The sequence below is a fragment of the Crocodylus siamensis genome, chromosome 8, assembly GCF_052110815.1.
Source record: "Crocodylus siamensis isolate JL-2025a chromosome 8, ASM5211081v1, whole genome shotgun sequence".
Classification (NCBI taxonomy): Eukaryota; Metazoa; Chordata; order Crocodylia; family Crocodylidae; genus Crocodylus; species Crocodylus siamensis.
In genome coordinates, this window is record NC_143402.1 from 46,855,916 (window position 1) to 46,869,057 (window position 13,142).

The 13,142-nt window shown below is 46.5% G+C and overlaps 1 protein-coding gene across 2 annotated transcripts; it reads left to right on the forward strand.

The window, feature by feature from the left end:
• The first annotated feature begins 825 nt into the window (after positions 1 to 825).
• LOC149858418 (regulator of cell cycle RGCC-like) lies at positions 826 to 11,509 on the forward strand. Of its 2 annotated transcripts, none has more exons than XM_090059984.1 (5): positions 826 to 1,019; positions 6,030 to 6,095; positions 6,852 to 6,932; positions 8,016 to 8,078; positions 9,834 to 11,509. In XM_090059984.1, exons 1-5 carry the CDS (start codon positions 989 to 991, stop codon positions 9,839 to 9,841), a joined length of 249 nt encoding a protein of 82 aa, XP_089916110.1. In that variant the 5' UTR covers positions 826 to 988; the 3' UTR covers positions 9,842 to 11,509. The 2 variants fall into 2 exon arrangements, with proteins under 2 accessions (XP_089916110.1, XP_089916109.1); XM_090059983.1 differs by having other exon boundaries at positions 834 to 1,019; positions 6,030 to 6,185.
• The last annotated feature ends 1,633 nt before the right edge of the window (positions 11,510 to 13,142 follow it).

The following is a 13,142-nucleotide window of genomic DNA, read 5'->3' on the forward strand; positions in this document are numbered from 1 at the left end:
CACTCTGATCTGTGTCTTAATTACTGGCAAAAGACACACTAGGGAGGGAGGCATAGAGAACTGATGTTTCTAAACAACATTTACTGGTGGAAATAAGAACTGTAATTTGAGGGGGAGTCGGAGGGAAGCGGAGGGAGTGACTGCTGGGTGGCTGGGTGACTGCTTGGCTTGCCCTGGTTTGTTTCTGACTGTTTGGTGCGTTGCTGGGGTGGAAGGAGGGGGCGAGACCAGCGTGACTGGTGACCGCGGAGCTTGCTCCCATCACATTCACACACACGTGCACCCCCCGCCAGTCACCGCTCATGCTTCCTTTGTCACCCACCAACACCGCATCTAAATGCTACTCAGTCCCCCCGGCGCTGGAAAACTATTGGTTTCCCAGGTTATTGGTTCCTCAAGAGTTACAAGGCTGCTATTTTCAGACACCACACAGCACTAACAAGTTTTTCTTCAGTCTCTACACACCCCTTGATTTAGCTCTTTCCTGGGCATACACAGTGCGTGCGTGTATGTATGTGTGGGTGGGGGGTAGTCTCTTAAACCTTGCCAATAACCGTGCCTGGCTTTCTTCCCTCTTCCCATGCAAGTCTGAGCCGCTGAAGTAACACACCTCCTCCCCGGAACCCCTGTCCCTGCTCTCCTCTGCGCCGGCAGCCGCGCCCCGTCACCACTCGACCCTCTGCGACTCCCACGGGACTCCGCGCCGCGCCCCGCCCCGCCCCGCCCCGCCCGCCCGCAGGCGGCCGCCGGACCGCGGAGGGGGCGCGCACCCCCCCGCGCGACACGTCCGCGCTGTCCCATTCACAAACCCCTGCTGGGTGACGTAACCTTGTAATTTACTGGGCACCCCCAGCGTCCCGCTGATTGGCTAAGAGTAAAGAAGAGGCGTGACCGAAGGCACAAAACTTGCGGCGCGGCAAGTCCTCTCCGCGCTCCGTCGGTGTTGGCGTGTCCGAGCAGAGCCGTCCCCCACCCGAGCCCGCTGAGCATGGCCACGGCCACGGCCACGGACAACTCAGGTTAGTGCCGCCGCTGCCGCTGCCGCTTCTGGTAGCTGCATCCACTCGCTGCCAGTGATTACAGAGATCCCTGGGGCGGAAGCGCGGTTCTCTTTATTCCTGTAGCTGACCTTGCAAGCACGTGCAAGCGCTGCTGGATCTTCTCTGGGTACCTCGTTTAAAGACGAACAAACACCTCCTGGCTGTTTTGTATTGTATTCTGTATTGTGGTGTTTTTTTCTGGCATGTTGTTAGAAACTGGCTTCTTAAACGGGTTACTCCACAAGAAGCCCGTGTCAGTCCTGAGGCTGTAGTAACACTTGGATTTGTCCGAGTGGCAGCCTCTGTGCTTGGTGCATGTTTGTGAGCGAGGGAAAGAAACAACTGTCTGGTTAAAAAAATTAAATTAAATTACAAAATCTCTACCCCTCCAGTGGCAAAATATTGGCTATATTTTTCAATGAAAACAATGTGCAACCCCTCCAGATATATATATACTGTATAGTGTGTCCTGAAGGTCCCCAAATGACAATTTATTTCAAATAACAGATATTAAAAGAGGCAATTTTGTGCCTGGGTTTCTTCCTGGGAATTCTGGATGTGTAAGGGCTCCAGGCATGGGTGTGGTTTGTGTTTATTTGCATCTTAGTTTTTTCCATTAATGTTAAAGGTGATTATTCGCTAGTAGATGTCTAGCTCCTGTGAACACATATGACTTAGTGTGCAGTATTAAAGCCAGCCATCTGCAGAATAATACCCCTTCCTTTTTTTCACTTTTCATCTATGATGGGAGTCTGTGCCAGGGCAGCTCAATTCCCAGATCTCCAAGTGTTGAGAGGACTCGGCACTCCTGTACAGCCTCTAGCTCAGTGATTCTCAGGCAGGGTTCTGCTGCACCCTGGGGTGCCTGGAAATCCCTTGAAGGGTGTTGCTAGATGTGAGGAGATATGCTGGTAGACTCATACTTGGGCTTGTCCCTGTCTGGCTGACTTTCCCCATCCCCTCTGCAAGGAGGTAAGCAGTACAATATAAATCCAGTTTTGAAAGTAGATGCCACTTGATTAAAAAAAGGTTATGGAGTGTTGCCTTGAGTCCAAAAAGGTTGAGAACCTAGTTCTTCTTATGGGGGCAGATGAATTGTCTGCTTCCAGTGTTTAGCATAGTCTTTTTCCCCAAGACTGGAGGGAAAGGAACACTCTGGGGTCACTGCTGTACCATGCAGCTTACCATCCTGGCCACTTTCCACCTGCAATCAAAGAGTAGCCCTTGATATATCATGATGAGGGAAAATGAACATCTGGGCTGTCTTGGGGACACCAAAAGAGACGTTCTAAGGCTGTGTCATCCCTTAAATTGTGGTCACAGCCTCAAAAACAGTTATCTTACCAGGACCTGACAGACAACCAAGGTCTGTTGCTCAGAACAAGTACTGAAGCACAGTGCTACCTCCCTCTGACAAGCTGTATACCCATAGAACAGTTCCTGCTCTTGAAAAACGGTTGCATGCATGCTTCCTGCCATCTGCAGATAATGAGTGCGTTGTTTGTTTCATTCTTGAAATGGCTGCAGGATAGCCCTGTGCATAAGTGACAAAATAATTGGGGTGACTATCTGCAGGCACACATGGAGCACTGCCCCCAGATCTTTTGTCATCTCTTGTGCTTTTGAGGGAATCTTGCATGTGCATTCAGTGGGATAAGGCTGAGCATTCCCCTTTCTGTAGCCTGTTATTTGTGAGTGACCAAGAAATTCACCTCTCCTCTGACAATGTTATGCTAAGTACTCATGAATTTACAAATGTGGGGATACATTCATCTCTAAATTACATTCCTGTAAATCCAAGAATGAACCCAGTGGAAAGTCTATGATTGATACCAGCATAACTGAGATCAGAACTTGGCTAGTGAATTCCAGTTGCTTCAAAGGAGTCACTTCAGTTCAGCACAGACATTCTCATGTAGTTTGGAAGAATTATTTTTACTTTCTGAACAGCAGACTTTATATAAAAAAAAACAAACAAACCCAAAACAAATGAACATCCTCCCCTCCCTCCCCACAGAGGAAATTATTTTATATAAGTGCCTATTGTTTATGCCGTGTGAAGGATGTGATTGAAACCAGTAACTCAAGGAGATGGAAAGATAAAGGAGCAGGGTGGCCTTCTGCTTGAACTTCTGCTATTCTTTGTGAGAGTCGCAGGGGGTCTCAGCTAAGCCGTGATGGTACATTCTGCATAGAACTTGGTCACAGCAGGCTTTTTCCTCGCTTAAAGTGGCTTTGTCACAACCTTTGGGCCCATAAACATCTTTCTATTGTGTCAGGGACAGTGCGTCTGGTGCAGGAGGTGTGAAATCATGAAGCAAATATTTAGACTGTTTTGAAGTAGGAACTAACTTTGCCTCTCTAAGCAAAGGGCCTTGCATATAGTTGATGGGAATCCACCAACAGCCGTGATTACATGCTTTCTTTCTAGGAATGATTAGGTTAATTGGCAGAGAAAGGAGGAGGTAGGAGGGCTTTGTGGCAAAGGTGCTGAACTGAGACTTGGGTCTCGGTTCTTCTCTAGGCTTTACCAAGGAAGCCTGTGGCAGAGTGGTTTCATCTACATAAACTGGGTATATTCCTGCTGCTTTACCATGCGCATGTGCTGTGAGGATAATACCATTGGGCTACCAGCCATGCTGACTTGTGCCACTAGAGGACCTGGCCTATTAATTCTGTGAGCCATTTGGATACCAGGGGAATGTCAAAGGGTTACTTAAGTCAAACTGCACATTGGGGCTAGTGTCAAGGTGTGGATTTCTATCGCCATCAATTCACAAGGGAATGATGTGGGCCGCATCACTTCTGGCCACCTCTGACTACCCAGCCTGAATGCCAGGTACCTTTTACTGCTGTGTGAGCTTCAGCAGGAGTCCAGTGTAAGGCTTTGAAGCCATCAGGCAGCTGAACTACTCTGCCTTTCTGGAGTTTGAGGAGGGTAGTGGTATGGCCCTATCCGTATCTACGTGTCCTGACTAAAAGTATCTACTAAGCATGCCTGGTCCTATTCGTATGCTACTTAAATGTGGACCAGCAGCATAAATCAACAGCAACACCAGGATAAGCAAGAGCAGATGCAGGCTCTTTGTAGAGTGGTGCTTGCTATGAGCTCTGAGGGGTGGTGGCCCCTGTAGCATTTCTGTGGCGCCTCCACCTCCCTCTCCTTCCTGCGGTTCTGTGGCGTTCCTTCTTTCATAAACTATTGTACAAGTTTATGAAGACCAGCTACATGATAAAATATCAGCAGTGGTCCTGATGCCTTCCTGAAGACAACAGATTTACACTAGGGAAGAACTTGGCTCATTGGGCCCTTGTCAGTAGTTGTAAATAGTGATGATGCTGATCCTTGGCCTTGCTTGTGGGATGTTCATGAAGTTACTCTTACATGCTGCAGATGGTCTGGCTGCTTCTGATGGTAGAACAGCCAAAAGCTCAGTCCTCGGAGGATGGAAAGTGCCTTGCACCAGCTATCCCTGGTGCTGCCCGCAGCCCTCTTCAGCCAAAAGGATGGCACACCCAGCTTGGGTGGGAGGGCCGCATAGTGGAAATCCTAAAGCTTTTGGGAGGGAAGAGGTTTTTGGTTTTTTTGTTGTTGTTGTTGTTGGGTTTTTTTTTCTGTGCTGTTCCAGTAGCAATAGGCACCAGGCTGTGATTAAGCTCCTGCTCAGACTTAACTAGGGGTGGGTCCACTGCTTTGCCTCGGGAAGTGGATGACTGTATGGCTCTTCAGGCACTTGCTGTGAAGTTCCAGACATTTGCTTTGGCAAGCCTCTTCATGAGGAAAGAATGACAACCTCAGCTCCTAGACCCCAAACAAGGGAGTCAAATTATAGAGGAGACTCTGCCAGTTGTATTTATATTGCATAATCTGCACATTGCTGGATGGCTCAGTCCTAGAAATTCACTTAGTTCCCAGTGATTAAGTACAGGACTCCTGAAATGCTGACAAAGCTTCCTCTGCAAATTTATGTCCCTTAGTTAAGAACACAGGACTGGAAGGGGCCACTGAGTCTGGTCCTCCATTCCCAGGCAACTGCTTATCCAAATATTCCCCAGAACAACCACTTCCAGCCCTCATGCCTTCCACAGCACGGAACCAGAAACAACCAGAGCCCCTAGAATGGGCCACAGGCAAAGCAAGGGAGATGAGGCCACCAGTTGTCCTCCACATCAAAAGCAACTTGTGGAAAATCTAAGAAATGACCCAAGTTGATTCTGCTTTTGTGCTGGGATAAATTTGAAGCAATTATGTTGCGGTTACTGATGTAGTGGGATGGGGTAAGTGAGACCAGAATCCGGTCAGATGCGAGTCGGGTTACTTCCGTGCTATACTACAGCATCTGTGGCTATTGGCGAGGCAGTTTCAACAGCTCTGTGGCAGGGATCCTGATGTCACTGAGATATCGGGAGAGCCAGTGGAGACCAAGCAGCCTCGTGTCATTTTGAGTAGGACATACTGGCCAAACAAGCCTAAGGTGGCTGAGACCAAAGGTGGCCTTGATGGGGAGAGCCAGGTTGTGGTTGGCTGCTGGGGTGTACAAGTTGCTCCATGGCTCTGTTGTATCTGTGGCTGTCCTGCCAGAGCGTCCCTCAGCTCTCCCCACCATTGCCAAGCTGGCTCTACAGCTCCCCCTCTGGGGAGCTGAGCACCTTCATACAGTCTTTATGGTGGTGACTAGTTGTGCCAGGCTTCTCTTCACTTTTCTTCCCCAGCACCTTCACAAATACCTGGCTACTTTGGGCAGAAGAGCTTTCTAACTAGCAGCTTTTGCCATCTGAGGCAACAACCCAGTATCCTCCAAGCAACAGACCCTTCTGTCAACCATTTTCCATTTTGAGTTCCCTTCTCCTTTGGCTATTCTACAGCTCCTAAGAGCCACTGTGGTGTTCAGCATATGCAGCTCCACCTGAATCTGTGTCTGAGATGAATGAGATTCAGAATGAATTGCTTCTAGTTAATGAACTCGGCTGATTTTGTTCCCTTTCCAGTGTTGACTGATGACCTCAATGACCTCCTGAGGGAGTTTGATGAAGTAATTGAAGATTTTGACAACGGTGAGGCCTGTCAGTATGAGCAGCACTTGGAGGACATGAAGAGAAGGACAGCGTCCAGCATGTATGATAGTGGCATTGATGAGCTAGAGAGTGAGTCTAGGCAGAGATTATTTGGTTCAGAATGAAATAAGCCTTGGATCTCGGTGCTTTTCACCTTTGGGGAAATGCCACTAGTGCATAAGGAGATGGGCCTGCTCTCAGCCTCTCCAGCAGGAGAATAAGCAGCTTGGTAGAGACCCCTTGAAAAGGATGGTAGGCCTCAGACTGTTTCAATTCTCCAGCTCTCTGAGGCTGTGTATCTAGTTTGTTTAATTATTCATCTTTCATGTCATTCAGTCTTTGAGCATCATCATCCCAGCCACCTACTCATTGGTCTCTTCCCTCTAAGGCTGCATTAGGCAGCATCTGTTTTTGCCTTCAGGTACTCAGCCTGGTTGCTTAGAAGCTCATAGGCAAGGGTCCATCCACCATGCCAGAGGGGTCATATCTCTGGTTTGATAGTTTCATTGCTGCACAATATGCTTGGGATATGGGATTAAACCTACTTGTTCCCTCTTAATTGTTTTGGTCCCCTGTTCCAAGAAACCATTGAAGTTCCAGACTGCTGTGTACCTTACCCCCAGATTGTAGCAGGTCTGCTGGCTAACAATGAAAGCCAGCAGCCAGATATGAGAATCCTATTCCATTCATTGTTTTGCCCCCCATCCCCTGCTAGCATATTTATTAGCAAACTGACTTATCTTACTATGTTGGCAGGTGCCAGCACCTCACTTGGAAGCAGTTTAAACTCCAGTGAGGAGGATCTCAACACCAAAGCCAAAGCTTCTGACTCCAAAGGTAAGACCAAGACACATTTCCTTTGGAAAGAGCTCCTGAGGGGACTTCATGGGGAAACCCATTTAAAGAGACCTCAGAGAGGAGGTATCTCCTACTGCTTAAGTAGTCATTCTAGACCTACAGTAGTAGAAGTGAGGGGAATAGGGCCCTTGTCTTTGATCTTGTAGTTCCTACTGAATTTCAGCCTAAGCTATGAGTTGTATGTCCTGTTGGACCATCCTAAGACTCAGATGCCTTTTGGCTGGGATTTGTGGCTGAATAGTGCAGATGCAGGGGGGTGGGGGGAAGGCTGATGACTGTTTAGACAACCCTTCCTCCCCAGCTCCCTGCTTTGAATATTTGCCCTGGTATGCAAGTGTTCCTGGTAGAAATGGGAACAGAATTCGCAAACTTTAGCAGGTTTTCTAATACAGACTCCATGCTGAATTGAATTGAAGTGAAGGGACCATGACCTAGATTTCTAGCAATGTCCAAAGCATCCTGGAGAAGCACCCTTTTTACTCAGACCCCTTGTTACTCAGACCTCTTGATTCTTACTTGGGGATATGGCACAGCCAAAAAGACTGTCTTAGAGAAAAATCCATAACAAATCCTACACTCAATTTGGCATGAGAAATATAAAACTTTGTGAAGTTAGTGCTGTGCAGTGGCTCATGTAGGGTCAACATAATCAGCAAAGATCACAATCTCTATATACCCAATTTTTAAGTCTAAGAGCCCTAGTTAGAGGAGCACAAAAACCTAGACCATAATGCCATGCAATGAAATAATATCCACTACATATACCTCCTATCAGAAAACAATGTACTGGTCAAATTTAGCCTAGTTTTATATCGGCAGTGTTAGACTCTAGATTTTTTTTTGCCCCTTCTGTTGCAAATGAAGCTATTTATATAAGCTTCTTCCTAGATGGTCCAGATCATTGTGCTAAGATGGGCATATGGATGATATGAAACCAGTAGTAAGTAGCAGGCAACTTCAGCAGATATGAGCAGAAACAGCGGCAGGGAATCCTTTTCATAGCCTGTATTGCGGTACGAGCAGCATGCTAAGTATCTGACCATGCATATCTCCATCTGCTAGCTAAACTCGGAGACACACAAGAACTGGAGGACTTCATTGCAGATCTGGACAAAGTGCTGGAGGGTATGTATGCAGCTTTGATCTGTCTCCTCTCCACGCAAGATGATGAGATCCTCCACTGCTGTCAGTTGGGGTTGTTCCTTCAAAGTTGATAGTACCACAGTGAAAACATAGACTGAGGGGTCATCTGTAGGCATTAATGTATCTGATCATCACCTCACTCTCGGTTTCCCACACTGCAATCTCTTGCACTAGCAGAACAGTCCCAGCTATGTGGCAGTTCTGGCTGAATGTTGTCAAATGTATGTCAACAGTTTGTCAGAGCCTGGCAGGCTGGAGTGCAGTGCCAGGCTGTGGGGTATTCTGGCTTAGCTTGGTGCAAAGCAGCTGTGGCTGAGAACTTGTTCAAGGAGCCCAAGAGGGTAAGGTCCCAAGCCTTATACAGCCACTATCAGATTCATTTATTCAGTAGGAACAGGGTGTCTAAATTCTGAAAGCACCTTTGAAACCCTGAAGTGAAACCTGGATGGAGGAGGTGCAGTCTTAGCTCCACTGGAGGTCTGTCAGTGACTTCTGTGGTTACAGTAGTTTACTTTTAGATTCTATTTGCTCAAGCAGCAAGCTGCAAAAGGCTGCTAGGTGATTTCTTGTGCCTTCTCTGTGCATCTATTTCCCTCTCTGTGGAACCAGGGTGAGGATGGTGACCTGCACAGGGAGGTTTGAGGCATAGTTGCTTTTGAAGTGCTACCAGGACACTGGATGGAGGAGGCGCTAGGACTTGCCATTCCAGGTTGTTTGGGGTGACCCTACTGCACTGCCTCCAGTGCTTTGCACCATAGCTGTTTTACTTAGTGCTTCTCTGGGTTAAAGGAAAGCAGAAAAAATAAGAAATGGGAGAGGTCCATCCTTCATAGTGTCATAAGGCTGGCAGGAATCCCCCTAGCCTAGAGGCAACCCAGCCTTGGCTGGATTTCCCCTTGCATAAGTTATCACTTGTAATCAACAAATTGAATCAGAAAGTTTCTAGAGGGTAGGATGGTGATTTGGGGGGTTAGGTCACTACTGGGCAAACCCTCGTCTCTGTGGGTGTCTGGGAAATGTCTTTGTTCTCACTACTCGGCTTTCCTGTTACGCTAATGAAGCAGAGAGTGAGGGGTTATATTCTAGGTGGGGAAAAGTTTTTGATCAGATTCTTGTGGGGGATGGAAATCCTGCCCTCCTTTGGCAGGGCTGCTGATCACAGGCCATTCTAGCTCTCCAAAGGCCGCAACAAGCTTTCAAATGTGTCTTTTGCTGTTGACAATGGCCAGAGTGACAAGAAAATGTTGCCGTTCCCTAGCACTCTTGACCCAAGCAGATTAATGAACTCTGCAGACCATGATTAATTAAGTCTTCCAGCCCCCTCTAAAGTTGACTGCTCTTAGTATTTTACAGCTAGGGAGACCGAGGGCCAGAACTTAAGGTCTGCCCTTTCAAAACCAATTTGTAGGTGCCCAACAAGGATCTGATTTCTCTGATGCTGAGCAGATCCAACTGAATTCACTGATTGTTCAGGCTCCCTTATGAAAGTCACCAGCTTGGGGGCTGAAGCTACTTTACCTGAAATGCTGCTGTGACTTGACAAGGAACAAGTTCCTGCAAGTGGAGCTAGGAACCAGACCCAAGACCTGAGGCTCCCAGTCTTTGGGTCCAGTCACCAAGCATGCACAGCTGCAGTAAAAGAGGAGGAGGGTTTCCAGTGTGCTGGCTCTGGGGTAGGTCTTAGCCCATCAGGATTCAGTTCAGTGGCCTCACCAATACATTTCTTTTGTTCTGCAGAAATGTGAGATGCCATGTCCTGGATGGATGCTGAAAGAAGGATATTAAGGCAAATCGGAACTCGGCCTCATTCTTGCAACCCATGTTTCATGTTCTACTCTGTTTGAAAGAGCAGAGTTTATGACTTGCATGCAAAGCAGCAAGGATAAGACAGTTACTCTGCAGACAGGAATTGCTTGCTTAGCAACAACCACAAGCTTCTGGTGAAGACCCAACCACAGGCTGCAACAGCAATGCAGTCATAACAGAATCCCAGCTGGGCTTCCCCTCTCTGGCTTATGGCTGCCTCTTCAGACAACCAACATACGTAGTGGAGACTGATTCATTTTGGGAGTGAGTGATGCTGAGAGTTGGGAAGTAGTTGCATATTGGCTTGGGCTGGGTTTCCTCTGCCCTCAAGCTTTCTGCTTTCAAGGCAGAGTTGCACCAACTCTTAGCCAGCCTACAGCTTATCCCCCTCCCCCACTTATTAAAGGGCTGTCCATCTCCAAGGGGGTGGAAGAGGAATAATTTTAAAAAGAGATTTCTGCTCAAAGAGCATCATTGGTCCTGCAGCCTTTGGGCCTCTTCTGGGCATTATTATGATAAAATTTTAGTAGCCAACAGCCAGTCCACATATCAAGTGGCATGGGCATGTCTCTTTTAAACTTGGTAGTTCTTTGCTTACATGTTAAGTATTTCTTAGAAGGTGTTTATAGGAGATCAATGATAACAACTGACTGACATTTGCCATAGTTTAAGAGTAGAGAGACCCATACCTTCTAGTTCAGATCCAGGGTTTTGATATAATTAGTACAACAAAAACCACCAAATCTGAAATTCCCTCATAATATCACTCATAAATTATGATAATTTTTAGAATGACTCAGTTAAACCTTCAGCTGCCATGAAACTGTTTTTTTCCATTGACCAACCAGGTGAAGACTTGCATGCGAGTACTGTGCTGGTGCACACAGTACAACTACATCACTGTCTCTGAGCTGAAAGTGGAAGTGATCTCCTGTTCTAAGTATCATGGACAAAGTGATCTTTCCCCATGTTCTCAGCTTGCCAGTGGGCATCTTCAGACACTGCCCTGCCTGAACTCTGGAAGTCTGATTCTGTTCCACCTATTGGGTACATGGACTGGTTTTTGTTTTTTTTTAGATGTCTAAGTCTGGTCCTATTTTACCCTGTTTGTTTGAGCCCCACAGAAAATATTAGCATACCTACTTTTGAAACAGGCCATTTTTTTTCCCTGTAAGATGGTGTCACAAGAAATGGCAAGCTAGAGGGGAATACACTGACCACTTGCATTGCCTGCTTTTTCAAAGACTTGAGCAGGTTGAAATAGGATTGCACTTGGGTGCCCAAATCCATGCATCTAACTCCAGCATAGGCAAAATGTAGCCTGCCAAGGCCATTCAATCTGGCCTTCAGGGCCCCTAAAAAAATTTAGAAAATTAATATTAATCTGCCCTGGGCTGCCTGTCATGTGGCCCTCGATGGCTTGCCAAAACTCAGTAAGTGGCCCTCTGCCCAAAATAATCGCCCGCCCCTGATCTAACTGGTGGAACAGGATCTGACTGTATGTGCCTCTGCCTTGGATGCTTGTATTCTGCTGTAAATATTGTAAATAATGATGAGTCTCTCATTTTATACAGATGTATATATGTGAATAAAAAGATGTTGTGGAACTTCTGAGCAAAGTGGTTTTCTTTGTAGAGGGGGAGATCCCTTGGAAGCAGAGTTTAATCTCCAGAGCCATGTGCTAAAGTAGCTTTGTAGTTACAGACCTGCAACTAAATAATACAAAAATACTTGGAACTGCAGATAAGGAGCACCCTGAAAGGGTGACCACTCCCCCCCACCAGGTCTCTTGTCATATGCAGAAATGTAGCAAGTTGAATGTAAGTTTTAAATGCTGAACTGCGGGGGGGTTAATAACATGTAGGTAACTAGTATGCAGGAAGGAAATAAATGGAAGGGCAGGAAAATATGGCCCAGAAGAACTGTGGGAAGACTCAGGAGAACTATCTGCCCCCAGGTTCAGCTGCTGCACTGCAAGGCAGGTGGGTTACAGCCCAAACTTAACTGGGATGCAAGCTATACCCCCCCAACTGGGTTGGCTAGCCATTTATGTAAGTGCATCTATACATGTGCTTTAATGCACATTAGCCTATTTTAATATGTGTTAAAGAGTTGCCCAAAAAAAGGACTCTTCAGCTAATGTGCATTAAAATAAGCTAATGCACCTTTTTTCTAGTACCTCACAATGAAGGTACTAGATTTAATGTGCATTATTAATTCTGACAGACATTCAGGCACATCTACATGTTCATTAATGCGCTTTAGGTATGTGGACACTAATGGGGTTTGAAGCAAAACTTGGTGTGAATCCAGATTACTCTGCACTTAAGTGATTCTTCCACTTGGAAGCTGTCTTGAATTCTGGTCATCTGGAAGAGTTCACAGTAAACAAGCACCCAGTAAGACTGAAAAAGCTTCAGTGGGAAGGGACTTGTGCATAGTGACAACATCCTGGATTCCTTTATTACAGCAGAGAGAGAGCTCTTACAGTCAGGATTTCTAAAGTCTCCATAATCCACACTTTAAACCGACATCTTCTCAAGATAGGGTGAGTAGCACAAACTTGGAGTCATTTGAGAAGTCGTTCCAGAGGTACAAGCTCCTCACTCTGTGAAAAAAATGGCATAAATAGCATGAACACTTTACTTCTCTTGTGCATGTTGGGTTTAAATTATGGTTCCAATCTCTTCCCCAGCTGATGTCTCCTCAGAATGGCTTCCTCTAGAGTCCAGCAACCACTGCCCCTTGAAGCAGTGGACACCTGAGCAGGGTATGTAGTAAAGGAGAGCTTTTATGGTTATGCCTGGAACAAAGAGGGAAAAGCAAAGGAAAGTGTCTGCTCTCATGGGCCTAAAAAAGAAAAGTAATCTACTCCTTTTTCTTTTATTTAAAGTCCCTGTTTTTAGTCCTTTCCTCTTCTTCCTCCTTATGATTGTTGGCTTAGAAACCATATTTAAAGGTCTGTTTTGAGAGGAGTTGGTTTATAGGTATAGATATATGCATTATAAGGGGTCAAGATGGGCAGCAGGGGTTAATGGATTTCTAAAGAGCTTGGGAGATTCACACATGGCTAATCATGGCCCTGAAAGCAGATGGGTTGTCCAGCAAAAGGCCAATGGATGGACACAGCCTGAGAATGAAGGGGGGCATGCCATGACATGGGATCATTCCTTCAAGGCAGCTGCATTGTCTAACAACAAGGACACATAGTCTAGGAAATAGCCCGGGAAGCAAAGGAAG

Excerpts from the sequence above, each read along its gene's own strand:
- LOC149858418 (XM_090059983.1), top strand. The coding sequence starts at position 989 with ATGGCCACGGCCACGGCCACGGACAACTCAG. Across the intron at positions 1,020-6,029 it reads CACGGCCACGGACAACTCAG|TGTTGACTGATGACCTCAAT; the intron begins GTTAGTGCCGCC and ends TTCCCTTTCCAG. Across the intron at positions 6,933-8,015 it reads CAAAGCTTCTGACTCCAAAG|CTAAACTCGGAGACACACAA; the intron begins GTAAGACCAAGA and ends TCCATCTGCTAG.